We start from the raw sequence: 21,223 nt of genomic DNA on the forward strand, positions 1-21,223 counted from the left end.
AAATGACCTAATGAGATCATTACATGAAATATTCACTAGAACTGAAGAAATAATTTTCCATTCGAAAAGCTTCCTAGATTAATGTATGCATGAGAATTCTGATACAAGGATTAATCAAGCAATTGGATGGTTGCCATGACACACTGCCAAAAATACTCACTAATAATTGAAGGAATCATTTCCTTTCAAAAAGCTTCCAGTAGTAATGTATACCCGAAAAGATCTGATAAAAGATTAATCAAGTAATTACAATCTGCCAATCAATGTTTCCTACATGCAACTCTTACATATAAATCCTCATGGAGAGAATGGTTGTGGAAGAATAATTAGGCACACTACAGAAATCAGGTTTTCTGCATGACTTGTTTTTTCCTGATGATAAAGGCAAGAAGATGAAGCCTTAAGCATTTAATTAATTGAGGGGGCATCTAAATAATCCTCTGCCGACAAGCAGGTAGATATACAAATCAATTAAGCTTCCCCTTTCAAAGTGGGCCAGAAACCTTTTTGAGGTACAACATGTTACTTGCTCTTTGTTTCAAATTGGAATGATTGCAGCCATCATCCATGCATGGCTTACTGGTCACTGCTCCTGCATACCAAAGGAGCTTTCTACAGCTTCTCCTCCGCCTTACGTCTCAATAAAAGGAGCTCAATGTGGCATTTAAACTGGTTAGCTACACTCTGATAGCACTGTTGGTTTCTTCTTTCTGTGCCATTGGGCCATAGGAGCTCTGTGTTGTTCTCTTCGGATTGTTGGAAACAGTGTTGGTAATGACCTGCAAGTAGATAGATTGTAGAGTTCACTAGGCTTATTGTCAACATTCCTTAGTGGTCGATGAACTGACAAGCATACAACATACAGACATAACATGTGTTTCGGCAGGACTCAGTGTCCTGTTGTTGGGAGTTGCTGTTTGATTGTGCCTTTCAAGTCAAGCTGGCAAGTGATACAATTCAATCAACTTAATTATGAACAGTGATACCACGCCAATAGTTGTGCATTTGCAGCAAAGAGAAATCTGAACTATATGTTCGGCGTAATTAAGGAGCACATATAACTGTATACTTTGGCAGACTTCTTTCTTACTCCGTATTCTTTGTGTTTAACAGGCTTTCTTTGTTTGTTTCCGTTCTCTTTCCTTTGCCTTTGTCCTCTTCAGCGGTACTCCGTATTCTTTCTTTCTTACTCCGTGACTCTGAAAAGAAAAGTTCATGTTATAAATCCTATAGTATTTTTTCTAATTTTTTTGCTGCAATATCTTGTAAACACATGCATGAGGAAAGATACCAGGACATCGGTTTTGAACAAATGCTGCCCAAGGCAAGGCTAGCCTCCAAGTTGCTAAGTCCAGTTCTGGGAGCATCAACTATAGAATCACAAACATCCTTCACGGTCGGCATCCACCATAGACAGATGGTGCCATCCCTGATAACATGACGGAAATATTTGAGAACTGATATTTGCCAAAATTAAAGTTCTTAAAACAAACTACCCGAAAATGCAGCAATAATTGTCATCATCTTATAAAGATCAGCTAATGAAAAATTGCATCCAAAGCTACAACATCAAAAGCCCAAAGTTACAAAAAAGAGAAAAAAAAAACGCTCACCTGCTTTCTTGAAACCCAAAGAGATAAGCTTTATGCAGAACCATTGACCCTGAGATGATATCCACCTTTGTGGAATCATAAGGAAACATAGATCGGGATGGAAAACCATGAATCAGCATGTCATTCCCAATCCAACTAGCAAGGCATAAGCCATTTAATAACAAAGAATTCAAAGATTATAAGGTAGTTGGTCTTGCTATTTCTCTGAACAATCCTAACATCTTTCTTTTTGTAACATCATTTTACAAGATGGATACAATACAAAGCTTGTAAGGTAATTGATCGTACCACTTCTCTGAATAAACATCATATCATGCTGGAAGCCATTGAGGTCTCCAGTCAGATCTTTCTTTTTGTAACATCTTACAAAAATGGATACAATACAAAGCAGGATGAACTCTATTCCTCCATTGAAGCACATCCTAAAATACGACAAGCTTGTACTGGCATAGGTTTAGCATCCTGCCATTCTAGTGGTGAAGTTCTTGGATCACAGAATTTAGTTGCATCTAGCTTCACATATGCATACGTATGATTGCTTGTGTTATACTTGAGAACCATACCTCCAACAACATATATGCACCTCCCAAATGCGATAAAACCAAACCCGAATGGACTCAATGGTCTATCATGGTCTGGTAGAACCACTGCAGGATATACACCCAAAGCGTGCCAATCCCTTTGATCGGGCATCACCATGGTAACAGTGCCATCTGGAAGTATGCTGTAGATGTCACTTTCAATAATGGTTGTAGTGTCATGTGTCAATTTACAAACTGGCAGCAAATCTTCCATAACATGCCACTTCTGCTCGGATGGATTGAAGGTAACATAAGTATCATGCTGAAAATTGCAGATTCTCTTGCCGACAACATGAAATTGGCCTCCATGGGATATGCTGAAGCACTCGATCAGGGGGAAAGGCATTGATGGTAAATCTTTCCACCTGAAAATGTTTATAGTTATTTGTTACGTGTGATCCCTATACAAGAAACCAACGTCAACAAAGTCGTAATGTTCAAACTATTTTAGGTAAGCTACATGGATCTTTTTTTCACCATTGAGACATAAAAAATCATATTCTTAACAAGATATCCATAAGAACCTTACTTATCTGCATCAGGATCATAAATTTCAGCAGTAGCAAGCCCTTCAGAACTACTGGAGTTGCTTCCACCAGCTACATAAACCTTGTCAGAGATAACAGCACATGCAAAATCAGTTCGTGCTGTTTGCATGTTAGCCGCGGCGTTCCACTGCTTCTTGAACGGATCGAACACCATCACCGATCTCGTCTCCCAGCACCTCTTTTCTGAATGTGATATGTGGCAGCCACCAATCACTAGGAACTTGTTACTCACACTTACACATGAAAACCTGCAAAGTTCATCATCATCAGTGAATCCTGGCATTGTTGGCAAAGGGTGCCAACGATCTGCATCAGGATCATAAGCATGCCACAGAGCTGGGCTGTCGGCTCCCAAAACAAACAGCCAATCCCCACACCACCCTTCCCTGGCCTTTATATGAGCATAATCCATGCTCCTGATCGCTCGTTTCCATTTCTTTGACACACATTCTAGCAATCCATGATATCCATGCGAGATCTTTGCCAAACACCTCAAGGCCAAATCATCAGGCAGACCAGGAATTATCGCTTCGCATGTCCTGCTTAGGTGAAGTCGACAAATCAGTAAATTATGAAATCACTTTAGCACGGTAAAAATCCAAGAACAAGGACGACATTTTACAGTAAAAGTCAATCAGCAACCTTCTAATAAAGGCACAGATCCAGCAAGGGATCCGTGCCTTTATTACCCTCTTGACACAGCCTGACGATCACAGAAAAACATATCTAATACAAACTCGGGAAATCAACCTTCGATTCTCTTGGGGATAAAGTCTTAAATTGTGAAAGGAAACGACACTAATGAAACGAAAGAAAGGGATCGAGAGGGTAACCAGCTTACCCATCATCGTCGTCGCCGCAGGAGTCCATATTTGTTGCTTCGATTCTTCGGAGAGCGGGAGGAGGAGGAGGGGGGCAAGAACAGCACGTTTCCAGCTGCCGGGTGGAAGAGAAGTGAAAGCCCTCTCGATCAACCCTAGAATAGTCTATCGTGTATTTCTTCGTTCCCCGCATGCGGGCTTTACTTGTCTGGGCCATCGGCTTTCGAACCACGGCCCATGGTGGGACTTTCCGCGCCCTCATATGCCCCGTCCTCATATGCTCGTCGGTCGCCGTGGCGTGGGTGGTGCGGTGCGGCGGTCGGTCTGTTTGCAGAGGCCTTTTGATTCTTAAACTTAAAAAAATTATATTGAAATCTCTATAAAAATAAAATATTTATCTATTTATTATAATATTATTAATTTTATCGACGGAAATATAAAATTAATAAGCAAGAAGATAATCTTAATATCGCAATTATACTATTGATAGTAGAGGATGATATCATCGTTGGGGGTGTATGTGACTGTTGTAGATGAATCGAAAGAACAACGATAAAAGATGAGAAAACTACAGACGTTCTACATCTGCATCGACACTTATACAATTATCGAACAATATCAATGTAGTAGTCAGGCAGGATTCTAAGGTCCAAGGAAAGGTGCTGAAGAACCTCCTTATTGTGTGTGTGACAGATTCTTTCACTTGTGATCACTTCAAAGAAAGCCCTCCCCTACCACAGACACCACTGGCATTGCATTTGGCCTCTTTCCTTCCTTCGGTGTATGACTTCTTTTGTATGGGGAAATGAGGTCTGTGTTGTGCTCTTCATATGATTCCCCCACCTTTTCTAATGTTATCAGCTGTAGACATCAGTTGGGATGAAGACCTCAAGCACCTGAGTTGAGTACCAAACACATGAGGGAGGGTATAAAGATGCATGAGTTTAGGAATAAGCCTTTCCGAAACGCTTATATATTCCCTCTGCCCTGCTTTAATTAGAGAAACAGCCACTTACTTAACCCTTTGCCTTTGTCTCTCTCTCTCTCTCTCTAAATGCTTCCCATAATTCTTCTCTCTGGTTCATGTGGAGCTGTGTAATCTTTTGGTGGAGGAATGCTTGTCGCCTACTTAATATTAAGATAAGAAAAGCTTTCACGCTTCCAAAGACGTCTCTTCCTACTCCTTCCGCACTCATCTTTTCCTCCTGCTTCTCTTGGTTTGGTTGCTCTTTTGTTTGCTTCGTATGGAGAAGCACAAGTGTCGCATATGCTTCCGCCGCTTCCCCAGCGGTCGCGCTCTCGGCGGCCACATGCGCTCTCACGTAAGCTCTGCCACCCCTCCGCCCAAGCTCCATGGCCATCACTGCCCCGCCGGCTACGCGGTGGCGGAGGGGGATGAGGAGGGGAAGCTTACCGAACAAGCTTCCTGTGGCCTCAGGGTGAAGGGTCGGAAGAGGTCCCGCCTCGAGGACCCGGAGTCTTCCTCCGCCTTCGCCGCCGTCGGGTCCACCTACGCTGTCGTCGAGGACGGCGAGAGCGAGACCGACGCCAATCACCGTTGCCGATCCAAGCGAGCCCGCCACGCTTACTCGCGGCCGGAGCCGGCGAGCTCGGCATCGGATGTCACGACGGAGGCGGACGTCGCACTCTGCCTCATGATGCTCTCACGCGACTCCTGGATCAGCGGCGATGTGGAGGAGGGAAATGTCCGTCGGATCACCACCCGTTCGCGGCCGCCGCGGAGGAGGCGAAGCAGGTTCCAGTGCGGGAAGTGCAAGAAAGTGTTCCGGTCGTACCAAGCGCTAGGCGGCCACCGGGCGAGCCGCCACAACCACAAGCCGAAGAGCTGTATGCCGGCCGTCGGACAGCGGACCGACGGCGACGACGACGTCGAGGCCGATGCGGACGCCAAGGTCTACGAGTGCCCCTTCTGCCTCAGAGTCTTCGCCTCCGGCCAGGCTCTCGGCGGCCACAAGCGATCACACTTAACATCCTCCGCCGCCACCACCATGACTACCACAAGCGATCACGCCAAATTCAACCGTGCTCTCGGAGTAATTGATCTCAACTTGCCTGCGCCGGCGGATGACGATGTGGCTCTGTCTGCTGCTTCGGACACAGAGTTCATTGTCAACCACACAGCGAGCTGAGATTTCATTCTTCATGCATCCCAACTCCGGAGCTGTACATGAAGCAAATAGTTATAGTTAGTTCGAGGTTACATATGAATTTTAGAGGAAACAAAATCAACTTTTTTTTATGTAGAAATAATGATTTGGTGATTCATTTTGTTAACCTATGACTTCCTCTTACTCTAGAATAAACATGTTAATTTACTGCTGCTTAGTTTCCAGTTCTTCTCGCTGAATGATTCTTCCTGCCTTTCGACTCGCCGCTTGCAAAGCTCCTTCTTTACCTTCATCTCTCCAGCCGAGCTGAGCCGAGGTTGCCACGTCTCCGGTTCCTTCGGCCCTTTGCGCCGCACCGGTGACGTACTTGACGGGCACATCCTCGTTTTCCACATGATTAGGTAAGTGAGCAGTGTTACCACTGTCGAAGTGGTGTCGCCCTGTCATGTTGGCACCACTTTAACATCAGCAAGTAAGGTCAAACATTTGAATCGATCGGCGTTCAACTCATGGGGTGCTTCGCAGGAGTGATCTGTTCTTTTACCTCAAGCCTTGCGCCTAATTATTCAGGGGTAGGTACTGTCTCTGATCCATCGAGACAATGGAGGACAACAGTGGCACGTCCAATGATGGTGGACCTTTAATTGCATGCAGGTGTGTAGGGCGTATGTATTGACTGGCTCTCGCTCCTGGAACCCTCGATTCCTTCAGGAGGTCTGGCGGATGGTTCGTCCGATCTGCACTGGACGGCTGTGATGCGATGCACGACATCGCGATCTTTTTAGTTCCAAGTTACTGCTTACCTGCCATGAGTGAGATTGGTACCCATCAGCGGAGCCACAGTTGGCACCGATGAATAAGCCATAATTGGATAGAAAGGCATTCACGAAGCTTACTTTTCTTTTGTATGCTTCTTGTGGATGTCGAGCGGCCTATCCAGCTGACACCCATCTACTGTAGATTTGTAAGGAAAATGAGAGAACAACATTGTTTCATGAGGCTGTAAAGAGCCTGTAAACAGACACAAAAAGGCACTTGGCATGCGCTTGCAACAAGATTTAGACAGCCTGACATAATGAGGGTGCTTCCTGGGAGGCAGACCAGCAATTTTACAAGTTTTGGCTCAAGAAACATGAAGATACAAATACAGATATAGGTTTGTTCTTTGACTATTTGGAATGACAATTTACAGTTATCCTCTGATAAATATTACATCTGAAAAGGAAGGAAATGGAAGTCCTGTTCATCAATACAAAAATACTTTTCTTATCTCTTTATGACTTTCCCATTGTGATTGACTGCACCAAATGGAGCGGGTCGCATGTGTGCCCTATCGCTGCCTCCGGTCACAAGGTAAAGCATAAAGGGTAGAAGAACTATTGCTCTTTATTAGAAACGTTAAAGTCCACTGACCCTCCCTTTCTCAACCGAACGGCAACAAGCTTTCAGTCCCATTGCTGCAAACTTGGAATCTCCTTTCATTTCGGTAATGAATGATAGATATATGGCCTGTAACGTGAGTTATCTGCTAAATTGTATGGCTGCTATTTGCTAAATTTCGATGAGGGTTAAAAGGGATAATATTAATAGGCACTACTCACGGTTCATTAAAAATCTGCAGAGCCAGGAGAGCGTGGGAAAGGAATGGCATCCCTTATGTTCTCAATCCCAGTTGCAAACTGCACGAGCCTCTCAAATCCCAGACCAAATCCAGCATGTGGAACTGAAACAAGAAGGGGAAAGCAAAAATTATTAACTCTATCTGTTAAAAACTGAATAAACTTTCAAACGGATGTCATAATTAAAATTCAAACAAAAAAGGTGAGTTTCACATATACGGATTCTCAACGGTTTGCAATGGCTAGGAGTTTGTTACATAGGGGTGGTGGGATGCATTATAAGGTATATCATCTGATGAGTTAGAGGTTCAAACCAAATTAATATCAAGTTGATCAAACTGTAACAAAGATAGGGATAATAATTCATCTAACTTAATAGATTTATTGGCCATCCACGTTATAAATACTATAAAGCATAAAACTTAAAAATGGTTGTCACCTCCATGACACATAATGTCATATGCTAGCACATAAACTGATACATAATCTTCAGCTTAGAAATAGATGTATAGGGAGCATTAACCCAACATTTGATAGTGGTTAGGAGTGAAGTAATGTGTTAAAACTAAAAGCTTCAAAATTGTTTGTCGATCAGATAGGAAATGGAAAAAACCTTCTTTCTGGTGTAATAATTTGTTGATAAAAGGTCCTGTTATATCATAAATTGAAGCTACCTAAGTGAACAATCTCAATGACACTAACAGAGTAGTTGATATTACTGTGACCAGTAACTGGCATTTGCCTCCAGCTATTAACCTAGAAACAGAGTATTTGGAATGAAATCAGATGGATGCCTTTTACGAACAACAACATGGGGTTTTACATTCCCGATACCAATCAAGTTTTTACTGTTTATGCATGGAACCAGAACAGGAAGGAATTCCTAAAGTTGATTTGTACAAGTCAGTGTGGTTCAAGAAAAGATTTCCCAGACTTGATCTTGTTTTGTGCCTAGTAATCAAGAGGAAATATTTTACTTAAGGTACGTTGGTGGAGAAGTGTCGACTGCAAAGTTCAAAGTGCCTTTTGCATCAAATAACCAACCATTTATTCTTCGTATGCCCTCTTGCTACAGTTATATGGGAAGAGCTGTTGGTGTCTAGCAGAAAACATAGGCAATTGAGCAGGAGACTATTTTGTTCTCAAAGCAAAGCCTTGATGCACAATACAAGGAAGCTTTCGCTGACTGTCATAGTTTATTACCTGTAGCTGGAGAGAGAGTTTACTTTTAAGGGAAAGCAGATGATTGAATACAGAAACCAACAGTAGTTTAATATACAAGCAAGAGTTTCCCAACCTGACCCAAAACGTCGAAGATCAAGATACCACCAGTAGCTATCCTTGCTAAGCTTTAACTCATCCAAGCGGCTTTCAAGATAATCAAGGCGTTCTTCTCTTTGACTTCCACCAATAAGCTCACCGACCTGATAGATAGGATAAATACAGACTTCACTGAAATCCATCACCTTCATGATTTCTATAAAGAACAAACATACATGAAATTAAAGCATCTCACAGTTACGTAGTGCAAAAGTGTAGGCAACATGCAAATTGAATGATGTATAAAGCCACAGGCTGTAGATCTACATATGATATATTTATGTGCCTTTATTTTAGCATGGTATAGCATATATGTAGCACACCTTTTGGTCTAACAGTATCAAAGCTGGTGTCCAGCTCGCCAATGTTAGTGTCTGATCATTGATGATCAGCCTTTTTGATATCATATAACATGTTCGTGTCTGATCTTTGATGATCAGCCTTTTTGATATCGTATAACACTACGCCAAAACAAAAACTATGGTGATGTCAAAAATGCCATTTCTATTTAATGTTTATTTTAATAAATTATGAAGCTTCCAAGAAATCTTCAGATATCTAATCTATTGATACCTCGTTGGTCACCGAGTCACATTGACAAAAACAGATTAGCAAAAAGTTCACAACAGAGACATGACCCTCCTTTTTGAAACATATATCTTCATACATTGAATTCTATGAAATTATATGAGAAGTGCAAGCAGAGAACCTAAACTTTTCACAACAGAGAGTAGCAAATTACACATGGGGTACATGTAAGTCTTAACATATTAAGAACTCTTGAAAAAAATATGAAATTGCAAAGAATAGAAGATTTTGAGACCTTCAGAAGCAAATATTATGGACTTGAGAGTTAATTATTTTGCATATGAGGATCACAATAGGCTTTATATGTTCTTAATACACGTGGCATAAGCATGCATCAAAAGAAATTCCCATCTTCACACTTGAAAGTAACATCATCACCAGGTTGCATTATATATAACATGTGAAGAGCAATAGATAAGTGGTAAAAAATCACATCGACACTATAAGTGCATGATCAAGGTGCACAAATAAAGCCTAAACAAGTTTAGTGCACAATGATCTGAGATTTCAGACCAAAACTCAGCTTAAATTATCATGCTAAGTCATACTGATTACGCTGATCATACTGTACCACTAAGTGTCAAAGGAGTATTAATACACCCTTGGCACTTTCGCTGGCTTGTACTGATCAGAAAAAGGCCAGTACATAACATGTGTACTAATACCAATCCACTCAGGAACCAGTTTTAGATTAATGCAGAAAAGACTATTGAAGAAGGATGGCAATAAGCGGATTGACAATATAGGTTGTGATGCTGCACCAGCAGGTGATGTCAAAATAACCAATAGTGTGGCATGGTTAATTGGAGCCATGATGATAGGAGGAATAGAAGGAGTGGGAAAGGAAAGTTCTTTAACGATTCATGCCTACAGGGCATGTATCAGCAGAGAAGATTGTCATTTCTGGGGGTGAGGGGAAAAGTTATAAAAGGATTAATGAGTGAATTGACAACAAAGCTAGTCATGCTGTCCTAGCAGATGATGGCACAATAGTGGCCAATAGTGAGGCAAGGTTAACTGGCACCATGATGATAGGAGGAACGAAAGAAGAGAGCAAGCGAAGTATTTATCAAATCATGCCTACAGGATATGCACCAACTAAGACAGTTCAGTGCAGCTGGCATATGAAATCCTTGACTTAGGCTTAACAAGACTATATTGGCTTTACCTCCCTTGAATGTTGCAAGTCGATATAAGTTCTAAAGTAAATTGAGCTAACTTATAATTTTTAATGCTCAGTATACCTTTATTATATAACATCAATATCAAATTTGTCCATTATCCTTGGAATTTAGAGTGGCATTCTAAATTGTATCAACTGTATATGCATGCGCTCAAGGATATCAAATTGAGTCTTTTATAAAGGCATATGTGCAGTTTCATGCATTACTCAGAGGATTTGTCAGTAATTTCATGCTCTTACAATCTCAAAAAGATGAACCTGGATCTCAAGCTCAAGTACATGGACATCAGCTATAGAAATGTCTTACCCTGGGAACCAGCAGATCCATAGCAGCAACTGTCTTCCCATCATCATTTTGACGCATATAAAATGCTTTAATTTCCTAAAGGATGAAAGTAAAGGGGGAAAAAGGAGATTAGTTGCCAAATTTCATCTTGACATGCAGACATGAGAAGCCCGATTTGAGACACACCTTGGGATAATCTCTAATTATCACTGGGCGGCCACCAAAAGCAATTTCAGTGATGTATCTTTCATGCTCGCTTTGCAGGTCCAAACCCCATTTTACCTATCAAAGTTAAAGAATACATGAATTGCCAGACTATTCAGATAAAAAGATCACGATGTATCTAGAGAAGCAGAAGTAGACACTAGATAATAGATACTGTCATTAACTTTTACATACCAGATTTATAAGATATTTACACAGTATTTGTCAAAGTTATCCACTTAAAATTATACAAAAGCACTGAAACTTTTCTGTATATTATTGAATGTGAATGAGACATAATATCATCCTAAACTTATAATTGGGTAAAAAAAAAAAAACCTCACTGTAGTAGAAATAAGATTTGACACAAAAATATCGCTGGAGAAGCTTTTTTATAGATAATTCAACAGTGCTGAGGCTTGATCATCTAAAAACAATCATGACTAATTAAAACAAGCCGACTGATGAACTTGATGTCAGTATATGCTAATGTTATGTGCTTGTAGAGCTATTATCATGGAACATGGAATATAGTAAGATAGGTCAACTAGACAACCTCCAATGCTTTGTTCTTGTTATAACTACAGTAACTGATCATTATGCCAAGCATTTGCAGAGGTCCAAAAGGTTGTTTCTTATCAATGACTGAACAAGTAAGCAAAGATAGTGGCCATGAAATCATCTTGATTGTAATGTGTTATACCGAAGAATATTTATTCTTTTACTTCGCAGAACTATTCATACATAGATCAGCAGCTATAAACTTACAAAGTCAAAGGGCAGAATCTAAACTAATCCATTTCACAGAATAACAAGATATGACAAAACATGAGTGGGAATAAAAAATTTTGGTTCAACCAGCATATAGAAGAAAACTGAAGTTCTTTTTCACAAGATAAACAATTCAATTGTTTTCATGTGCAAAATAAATTGTCAGAATAATGATGTCAACTTGCATAACCATAAATGATAAGGAATTATTGCAAATCGTAATATAAAGCAAAGCTATGAAAAGATCAAAAGATATATGTTAAGAAAGACTCATGGATGTTATAGCCATTTAAACCAAATGGCATTTCTTACCAACAATACAATATGCTAGAGAAAATTTTATGGGGATACATTACCGGGAATTCAAATTTCTTTTTAGATTTAAGAAGTAGTTTGACAGCATCAGAATATGTCAACTGAATGAAATCTTTCTCGACCACATCCTGCCAAATGTTGAAAGAGAAGAAGCAGAAAAAATAGTAGATTAGATGAAAAATTCCATGTGGAATTCTATGATGTTAATTAAATACAAAACGAAAAGGAAAATAATATGTGCTCTTATTAAAAAGAAAAACAAAAGGGTAAGACAGAGAGCATACTTTCAATCTATTAATAATTCCTTTCTCGATCCATGTGTTAAAAAAGTCCATGTCTTCTTTACAATTCTCAAGAATATACTTCACCTGCAAAATGGATATAGAATGGCATACTACAGATGAACATAAGGAACAAGAAAAGGCAATGTTTAAGCTTGTTACAGACAAAAATAACACAGGCTATAGTATAAATAGAAAGCAGATTTACTGGATTTGAAGAAGAAACCTACTACATACTGGAGATATGCAGTAGCACAGGCCATGTCATCGTTCAGGTCCGCAAAGGCAAGTTCAGGTTCAATCATCTGGGTTTACGAAAAAAAATAACGTTCAGAAATTCTATATGGAAATATGTAAATAATTATGAGGCTTGCACATGATCAAAACAAGGTGCTTCAAGTACCCAAAATTCAGCCAAATGTCTTGCAGTGTTTGAATTTTCAGCTCTGAAAGTAGGACCGAATGTGTACACCTAAGCAATCAAGACCATTCACAAACAATGATGTACAAAGCATCATAGAACCTGATCATGTAATTGCAACTCAAGCATGTTATCAAGGTACTATGGAGGAAGGAACTACTACATCAGAGAGAGCAGAAGCATATGTCTCAGCATTGAGTTGGCCAGAAACTGTCAAAAATGCCGGTTTCCCAAAGAAATCCTGGCAGCAAAAGAAGAAAACCCATTAGTGACAGATTTGAAGGAATACAAGAACAATTGTATTTGCATATGCCAAAAAAGAAAGCCTACCATTAGGCTTTGTTCAGGAGTACAATATCTCCAGTCAAACTAAGGGCCACTCGGTCCCGTTGTGTTGCTGTTATAAAATCTTCTCATGTCTTCTTCTATTTCTTCTTGAACTACTAATAATCTGAATAAACTCTTAAGTCTTAACTCTTAAGAAGTTATCTGTTCCCTTAGGACATGTTCATTCCACCTTAAGAGTTTTGTCCAATTTATTCTCAAGCAGTTCTATGATTAATTGTTCATAAGACATCCATCAAAGAAATTCCACATGGAAAAACAAATATATGATATGCCCACACAACTATCGAATGAATATTGAGGTGACAAGCATGCATAATTGTTTGTTCATTCAATGAGTCAAAAGAGAATCTGTTATTAACTATTCAAACACACAAGAAACCAATAGGAAAAACCATATCATAAGTTTTTTCTGTAATGTAGCATGCAATAAGGAAATGTAAAGTTTTTCCAGTTATAGAGCAGCATACAATAAGGCTCCTATATGAAAACAGATAAGCCAGAAAAAAACCCACAAGAATCATGACTTGTATGACCTTTCTCAGTTTTCGTTAGAATATTATTTCAATTTGAAGGAAATGTGGGGCCAATAAGCCTGTGTACAGAAATAACTGCCTCTTTACTGTCACTATATTACAATATGAAGGGCTTATTAGAATAAAAACTATATTCTGCTTGCTCATTATTTGTAGCAAACTTGTATAAACAAAGAATAGATTATTTGATATCTCAGCCAAGCTAAGAGGACAATAACCTGTGACCAATCAACATTCCCTTCCATGGTAGTGGGGATGCTATTGAGTGGACAATCACTTTCTCCAGCATTTGATATCTGCCAAAGTAACATCATCAAAGTTAATATAATAAAATAAAATATTTAAACATTTTCACTATCAACACATCAAAGTGAAGAACTCTAAAAGGCTAGTCTCCCTCCTTTTTAACTACACCATTTTTTATGTCGTATCAAAGAAGCTTTAGGCAAGGAATTAGGCACTCATGAAATCCTGATAGATATTTGACAGGTTAAAAGCATATCCCTGACATGTTTTAAGCATAGACTAACTTCAATTGCCTCAAAGAAAAAAGCACATACAAGCTTGAAGTAAGTAAAAGACCAATATTTATAGAATAAAAGGTATCAAATGAAAAAGAAAGTAGACATAAATTATAGCAGAAACCAATATGTTTCCACCTTTTTCAGCCACATCAGATGAAACAGATTGAGCCACTGCAGGCCCGATAACCAGAACTCGGTCTCTGAAACTATTTATAGGTGCAGGGCATGTGGACCCTTACAAATGCCTACCAGATGGCTGATCTATGCCTTTTAGAAATGGGCTCTTCTGTCCCATACAGTAAAATGATCAGCTTAAAGAACAGAAACAGCCTTTATAACAAAAGACCAGTCCAGTCCTTTGCGTCATTTCATCACCCTTCTCTGCCTCTTGGGTGGCAGTGAGAAAAGGAGAAGAGACAGCACAGTAATCAGGTTAAGGGGAGAAAGATCAGAGGAAGGGAGAGAGAAATGGGGAAAGAAGGCAAGAGGTAGAGGAGAGATCAACCCCATCAAATCATGGGACTCAGTGCCAGGGGTCCTTCTTGACACATGTGATGCGGAAGCATATAGCAACCAAGAGGGAGGCAGAAATGTGGAGTCCACACCTAGAAGTCTGTTTCAACATTGAATGAGGCTCCTGGTCTTCTTTTTTTTCTTTCTTTCTTTTCTTTCCTGTTCCAGCAGCATACTGGTAAATGGCCAATTACAAAGGAAAAGATACAAGGATGAAAATAGTAGCCATTCAGACAGCAAGTCCTAAATACGTAGATTCGTTCCTAATGATTTGCTTAAAACTTAAAAGTAATGATATTTATTTTCAACATACCAATGTTGTCACGCAGAATTGTTCCCCAGCTCCTTCACAATCTGAAGCAGTGATAATGGGACTCGAGATCCAAACAAATCCATTTTCCTGAAAAAACTTGTGTGTTGCATACGCCAATGCATTCCTCACCCTAGTGACCTAAACAAGTATCCAGAAACAAAGTAAACCCATTTTTGGGGTTTAACAATGAACAGTTACAAAAATGTCTTTCTCTTGCTTGGTACTAAATAAAAAAAAGAGCAAGGATTTGTTGATACCACTATGAAGAAACCCAAAATCAATAACAGCTCAAACATGTATAAAATGGAGATACATATAGAAACTGAAGATAAAGACTCCAAACTAATTATGTGCCATAAGATGGCAAGTAAAATGAAAAACAACATGAGAAAACCCAAAAGGCATATTTCATCTTAGGTATTTATTGACGATTGCATACTAACAGCTAGGTATTTGATATTATATAGCTAAAACAACATGAAAACAGAAGACATCTGGCAAAATTAATTTCACCTACAAATCATCCCTTATAAATATACTTATTTGTGGGCAAAGGATCTTGACGGATTTTGCATGCACTAAACAAGGAACTTCTGGGTTGTCGATTTTAAATTGCTATACCTTCTCCAATCAATCATTACCAAGGTTCCCAAGTATGGTTCCTCAAAAACTGCTTTACAGGAATAATCAACTACTAGAATATCACTGTCAGGAGAGTATACTGAATTGCAAAGATTTGAAGTTTTTATGGCCCATTAAAATAGGTACTCAATTGTTATAGAGCAGACCAGACTTGACTTGAACTGTGCCCCCAAGTCAATCAAGCAAAGACTCAGTCAACTCTAGAAGATGGGGCCCAGGAGGTGCCGTGACATGCACACAATAGATTAATAATGTTAGAAACTGTGTTGATTCATATGAGATAAAAAAGGAAATAGAATCCATAGGGTTCTATGAATACTAGGAAGCAAGGCAGAAGTTCATCTTATTTAGAAAAAAAGGAAGAACAAACCGGACAAGGATCTGACCCAACAGATAAACAGAGGAATTTTATTTAACAGGGACTTACAGCCCCTTTTTGGCAGCAGATTTCCCAATCCCTAAGAGCTAGTCTCCCTAATCCCTAAGAACTGACTAGGTTAATAAGCCAAGTGTCTTTTTCATTATTTCAGTTTTTTATTTATACTGTAGATAGAGCAATATAATAATATTGAGCTTCAGTATGTATCTAGATTCAATGAACCAAAGTTGTTTAGTGGCAAGGCAAAGAAGATGGAAAAAGGAAGGACTGTTCAGTTCATGTTACTGTGATATAAGCAGTAACCTAAGCAGGAACAATACAATTGATTTTTTTTTATAACAAGTCCTTCTCAGTGTAAGTTTCTACAGTATTCTATATTTAGATAGGGTAGTCCATCTTGAGTTTGTATAAAGTTATTATATAAGAATTTCTTTACAACTTCTATAAGTTTTCTTGGCCATTGGCAAGAACTTCTTTATACAATTTCAGAGATCCTTGAGGATCATATGACATATATTTGGAACAACTCTTAAATGAATTGCATGGAAATGACTCTTCACCCACCAAAGAAGATCGCTTCTAATGTAAGAAATTAAATTTCTAAATAGCCTTATTGAGGGCTAATTACGGATTACCCCCTGTAGTTAGATACCTTTAGCATTCCGGTTCCTACACTTTAAAGTTATATTGGCATCCTTATAATTAAAGAAGTGAAACATCTAAGCTCATTTACCCTAACGTCGTCAGTTTTACCAACGGAAACACTAAAACAAAAGACATAAAGGTAATTTTAACGTTCCAGTTGGTGGGGGCAGACGACGGCACCGCAGGTGGATGAGGAGAGCGGCGACAAGAGGTGAAGGCCACTTTGCATGCGTCGACGAAATTACTGAGCGACGAAAGGATCGTGGACGAGACGACAGCTCTCCCCATGGTCGTCTGCAACCGATCCAGGAGCTACATATGGAGCTGGAAGAGGAGCGCGGCGGCATCAATCACGACGGAGGCCATGTCGATGATCCTCCGGCTCCAGCACAAGAAAGTCGAGGTCCAAATGTAGGCGTGCCAGTTCAAGCGCTTCGCCAAGGAGAAGATGGCACACGACCATCAAGAGATCGTTGCCCTCAAGGATCTCCTCCTGAAGTATGATGAGACCATTCTCTCCCTCTCCTACAAGGTCAAAACCTACTGTCACTGCCTCTTCAACTCCGACATTGGTGTTTCTGATGCCCTTGCATCCGAGCCAAAGTCTCCAGATGAGGTCACCACTATTGATGCCCAATTCGACTTCTCATGTCAACAACCACTGCACGACTAGCAAGAGATCGCCAACATCTCTTGTTGATCGTGCAGTGGTGGCCGACATGAGAGGTCGAATTGAGCATCGGTAGTGGTGGCCTCATCTGGAGACTCTGGCTCAAATGCAGGGGCATTAGAAACACCAATGTCGGAGCTGAAGAGGCGGTGGCAGTAGGTTTTTGACCTCGTAGGAGACGGAGAGAATGGTCTCGTCATCCTTCAGGAGGAGGTACTCGAGGGCGACGATCTCTTGCTGGTCGTGTGTCATCTTCTCCTCGTCGAAGCGCTTGAACTAGTGCGCCTCCATCTAGACCTCGACCTTCTCGCGCTGGAGCCAGAGGATCATCAACATTGCCTCTGTCGCGGTTGACGCCGCCGCGCTCCTCTCTTTCTTCAACTCCATGCATAGCTCCTGGATCGATTGGAAGTGGTCGTAAATGGCCTTAGGGAGAGTCGCCACCTCGTCTGCTCCTTTAGCCACTTGGCAATTACGTCGGCGTCGACGCATGGAGAGCGGCCCTCATCTCTCGTCGCCGCTCTCCTCATCCACAATAACCATCCGTAGACCCCCAACAATGCCGTCATTCACCACCACCAACTAGAAAGTTAAATTTACCTTTTTGTCGTTTGTTTTCGTTGGTAAATGGATCTAGATGTTTCACTTTCGTAACTATAGGGATGCTAATGTAACTTTTTAAAGTGTAAGGATCAGGATGCTAAAGATAGTTAACTACAAGGGAAATATATAATTAGCCTCCTTATTGAAGCATTAAGATAAGATTCCTACATAATAAGATAATACCATAATTACATAAATAACAAAAATTAATATAATACTGCACTTAAAACATCATTATGATGTGCCCATATGCAAGTGATAAAACTGTTGAAATATAATAAAAAAGAAAGAAGCACGTTCATACTGCACCAAATGTATTTGTTCGGGGACGGAGATGAGCTATGGTTCTCAAAAATTCTCTAGTTGCTCTCTTTTTCTGGATAGGATAAGCTGATGGATCACTTTTCCCTATCTGTGCCAAGAAGGAAACAAGAGAAATGCAAATGAAGTCAACGAAATAGAGAAAGTTAAGCATGAAAATTCTGTTTGCAATTCCAGGTTTAAGGTACCACACCACTCTATAAATCATAAATTCGATCCAGGGATAGAACACACTATCATGCATAACATTTTATGCTTGTTTAAGATGCTGTCAGTAAATCTCAGTATACATGCTGAGACATACATGGCAGAAGGTATTCTAACCCTCATGGACATGTGTCAGTACTCAGTAGAAATCTTTCTAAAAATAAATCTTCCTATACTTAGACCCTAAGGCTACCTCAGGATATTTTACCACATGAGAAGAAGCTTTCTAAAAATAAATCCTTCTATAATAAATAAAAACACCCAGAAAGGAATGATAAGTTCCACATATTAACATGGATACCCACTAAAAAAGGTCTTACTAGGCTAGCAAATACCGGTTTACTTTTTGTCGTTCTTTAACATGGAGTCATTTGTACCACTGAATTTGTACAATCTTTTATATGCTCTGAGAAGTACAACTTCACTCCCTCTTTCCTCTTATTTTTACTTTTGCTGTTGCCTGAAAATAACTGAATGTACAAGCTTGATATGCCTGCCCAAAATTTTTAAATGAGAAAATCCAGTGCTACAATTACAAGAATTTTAATTACAAGTCTTTGCTTTAGCTAATATTATTTTAATATTTCACAAAAGAAAGCTTTAACATAGGTTCACTTACCAAGATAAGTGTTGCCACCTTTAGCTCCACCTTTTGCTTGGATCCTTGGCTGCTAACTACAGTGCCTTCTATTAGTACAGAAGTCCCAGTTGTGATAAAACCTGATTCCACCTGACAACAAAACCAGAAATATACAACTTTTCCAATATATAGTCAAAAGAAGAAGAATAAAACATCTAGCAAGCAGTGCACCTTCAAAATTACTGAACAATGTGATTTCAGAACTGCAAGATAAATGTTTGGAATAAGTTGTTCCATCTAGTCAGCTTGAAGACAGTTACTTCCAGGAGTAGTTTAGCCATGACAAATGTCAAGGTATAAGTACAAAGGCAACACACGTATTCCTAGTCTCTAATGACACACTGACAAGGTCTTAAGTTTCATTTTCTTTAGCAGGGCCAAGTATACAATTTTTCAGATGGTCTTAATAATTAACAAAAATCACAGGGGAAGACACTCTCCCCCTATTAATTATTCAGAAAAGCACATCCCAGATCATAAGGGACTAATGCAGGACAAATAAAATGGTGACTCGGAAACTAAAAATTGAAAAATATAGTGCACCTGAGAAATTCATCTACAGTCAAAATTTTGACATGGCAATTGATTGCAATGATCAGGATTTTGTATTGCCTTTACAATGATATTATTTACTAGAATGATGGTATGACATTCAACTTTGTTAAATATTTCTAATTTCTCTCTAAAATAAGTATCAAGAGAATAGTGAATCACTATAAGAAAGTGTCTCCATTAAAAGTCACCATCTGACATACTTGAGAAATTCTAATTGCATAAGCCAGGAAATATTAAATTAGAAGAAAATATACCAGATCGTAGCCTTCAGCGTCAGAACTCATCACACATTGCATGTTGGATAAACAGGAACCATCATTTATCTGCAATTAAGGTAAAATGAATTAATACTTGGACCATTGATTCACAAGGAGACAAACAGCATCATGCATTCCCATTAGGTATTATCGGATCATGCATCCATACCAGAATTAGTTTACATTTGATAACAATGTTATATATGTGGAAAAGACTGCTTAACAAATCAAACATCAAGACATTGACCGGGCACCCGAAGATGATGCAAGATTGTTGATGTCTGGCTCATGTTATACCATGACAATGGTTGCTTGATTAAGATGGCTATGCAAGGACATATGAAGTCACCGAATAGGCAGGTACTCCATAAGAGAGTGGCAGAAAAGAGGTTCCACTTTTTCTAGTAACTCGAACAAATATTTCTAATGGTGTTCCTCGGGTCCAAAGAGGATAACTTCGAGAAACAACTCTCTCAAACCAAAAAGCCTAATGGAGTATTCACCTCAATGAACGTCACCGTGCTCTGAACCCGACAAGTCCGGATCCAGCCCCTGACCACCAGCACCTCCCCCAGCCGGTCCATCCCCTCGTCGGGTCCGCCCTTCACGTCGGCGATCCTCAAGCGCTTCCGGAACTCACGAACCGTCTCCCCAGCCTCCGTCGTGGCAACCTTCTCGCAGGCCTCGGCGTCGGCTGAGACCGCCGCGCTACAGAATCGCCTCCATCTGGAGCCAAGAACGTCGGCGGAAGGATCGATAGCGGGAGGGCGGCCGAAGGGCTGCGGCGGAGGGGGCGGATAATTGGGTCGGACGGTTCTTGAATTGGCGGCGGCCGCGATAGGGTTTCCCGGCCGGCGCAAGAGGAGGAGGCGGGCGGCCGATCGGGGGCGGCGGAGGAGGGACGACGAGGCGGCAGGGGCGAGGGACGCCGCTGCGGCCATCATCCTTAGATGCTTCGCTCTATGGACCCTGACACGACTCCGCTATCCTCTGCCAGTGGCTCTCCCTCGACTACCCCTCTCTGTGGTTTTATATGGGCTTCCGGTCCAATTTACTTGGACCGGAGACCGTGCACGGTCTAAATGGAATAAATACATTATATATATATATATATATAACACAAATCTTTATTGAGATTATTATTATGCTCATTGGGAAAGATTATTTTTGATGCAATATTACGCTGACTTCATGTTCATTGTCATTGTGAGCTTTTCATTGGTTCTCTTCTTGTTTGTGAGCAAATCCCATGAAGCTTCATGAGATCACAAACATCTACTCGTGTTCATTGACATTGAAACATTTTTCTTGTTCAAAAGATTGTGTGTTCAGAATTTGTTTGTCTTCAACCTTGTTTGTCTGTATCATTTGCTTGGATGATTGTTTTGAGACT

The 21,223-nt window shown here is 40.1% G+C and overlaps 3 protein-coding genes across 8 annotated transcripts; 1 reads left to right on the top strand and 2 right to left on the bottom strand.

The window, feature by feature from the left end:
- Nucleotides 1-203: 203 nt before the first annotated feature.
- On the bottom strand, nt 204-3,731 carry LOC103974875 (F-box/kelch-repeat protein At1g16250). 4 transcript variants are annotated; one of them, XR_010494508.1, is made up of 6 exons: nt 3,584-3,731; nt 2,724-3,281; nt 1,902-2,559; nt 1,614-1,678; nt 1,292-1,429; nt 204-1,199 (listed from the first exon to the last, which is right to left on the bottom strand). XR_010494508.1 is itself a non-coding variant. In XM_065139721.1 (3 exons), exons 1-3 carry the CDS (start codon nt 3,610-3,612, stop codon nt 2,013-2,015), a joined length of 1,134 nt encoding a protein of 377 aa, XP_064995793.1. In that variant the 5' UTR covers nt 3,613-3,731; the 3' UTR covers nt 1,726-2,012. The 4 variants fall into 4 exon arrangements, 1 of the variants encoding a protein (XP_064995793.1); XR_010494506.1 differs by having other exon boundaries at nt 1,614-1,748; XR_010494507.1 differs by having other exon boundaries at nt 1,292-1,678.
- Nucleotides 3,732-4,176: 445 nt separating this feature from the next.
- Nucleotides 4,177-6,125, top strand: LOC135631804 (zinc finger protein ZAT1-like). Its single transcript, XM_065139723.1, has one exon. It carries the CDS (start codon nt 4,808-4,810, stop codon nt 5,711-5,713), a length of 906 nt encoding a protein of 301 aa, XP_064995795.1. The 5' UTR covers nt 4,177-4,807; the 3' UTR covers nt 5,714-6,125.
- Nucleotides 6,126-6,825: 700 nt separating this feature from the next.
- Nucleotides 6,826-20,840, bottom strand: LOC103974866 (asparagine--tRNA ligase, chloroplastic/mitochondrial). 3 transcript variants are annotated; one of them, XM_009389773.3, is made up of 16 exons: nt 20,334-20,840; nt 19,828-19,896; nt 18,998-19,108; nt 18,155-18,262; nt 14,912-15,049; nt 13,780-13,857; nt 12,844-12,921; nt 12,663-12,731; nt 12,490-12,564; nt 12,263-12,346; nt 12,020-12,106; nt 10,875-10,970; nt 10,710-10,784; nt 8,609-8,735; nt 7,294-7,415; nt 6,826-7,201 (listed from the first exon to the last, which is right to left on the bottom strand). In XM_009389773.3, exons 1-15 carry the CDS (start codon nt 20,772-20,774, stop codon nt 7,300-7,302), a joined length of 1,752 nt encoding a protein of 583 aa, XP_009388048.2. In that variant the 5' UTR covers nt 20,775-20,840; the 3' UTR covers nt 6,826-7,201; nt 7,294-7,299. The 3 variants fall into 3 exon arrangements, with proteins under 3 accessions (XP_009388048.2, XP_064995711.1, XP_064995712.1); XM_065139639.1 differs by having other exon boundaries at nt 12,263-12,372; nt 12,468-12,564; XM_065139640.1 differs by having other exon boundaries at nt 6,826-7,217; nt 12,263-12,372; nt 12,468-12,564.
- Nucleotides 20,841-21,223: the final 383 nt, after the last annotated feature.

Source organism: Musa acuminata, chromosome BXJ3-2, assembly GCF_036884655.1.
Source record: "Musa acuminata AAA Group cultivar baxijiao chromosome BXJ3-2, Cavendish_Baxijiao_AAA, whole genome shotgun sequence".
Classification (NCBI taxonomy): domain Eukaryota; kingdom Viridiplantae; phylum Streptophyta; class Magnoliopsida; order Zingiberales; family Musaceae; genus Musa; species Musa acuminata.

Coding starts and splice junctions, on each gene's coding strand:
- LOC103974875 (XM_065139721.1), bottom strand. CDS start 3,612: ATGGACTCCTGCGGCGACGACGATGATGG. Junction 3,282..3,583: donor TGCGGCGACGACGATGATGG/GTAAGCTGGTTA, acceptor TCACCTAAGCAG/GACATGCGAAGCGATAATTC. Junction 2,560..2,723: donor TATGATCCTGATGCAGATAA/GTAAGGTTCTTA, acceptor AAACATTTTCAG/GTGGAAAGATTTACCATCAA.
- LOC135631804 (XM_065139723.1), top strand. CDS start 4,808: ATGGAGAAGCACAAGTGTCGCATATGCTTCCGCCGCTTCCCCAGCGGT.
- LOC103974866 (XM_065139639.1), bottom strand. CDS start 20,774: ATGATGGCCGCAGCGGCGTCCCTCGCCCCTGCCGCCTCGTCGTCCCTC. Junction 12,373..12,467: donor AGGTTTCTTCTTCAAATCCA/GTAAATCTGCTT, acceptor GTTCATCTGTAG/TATGCCATTCTATATCCATT. Junction 8,736..10,709: donor TGGATCTGCTGGTTCCCAGG/GTAAGACATTTC, acceptor CCTATCTATCAG/GTCGGTGAGCTTATTGGTGG.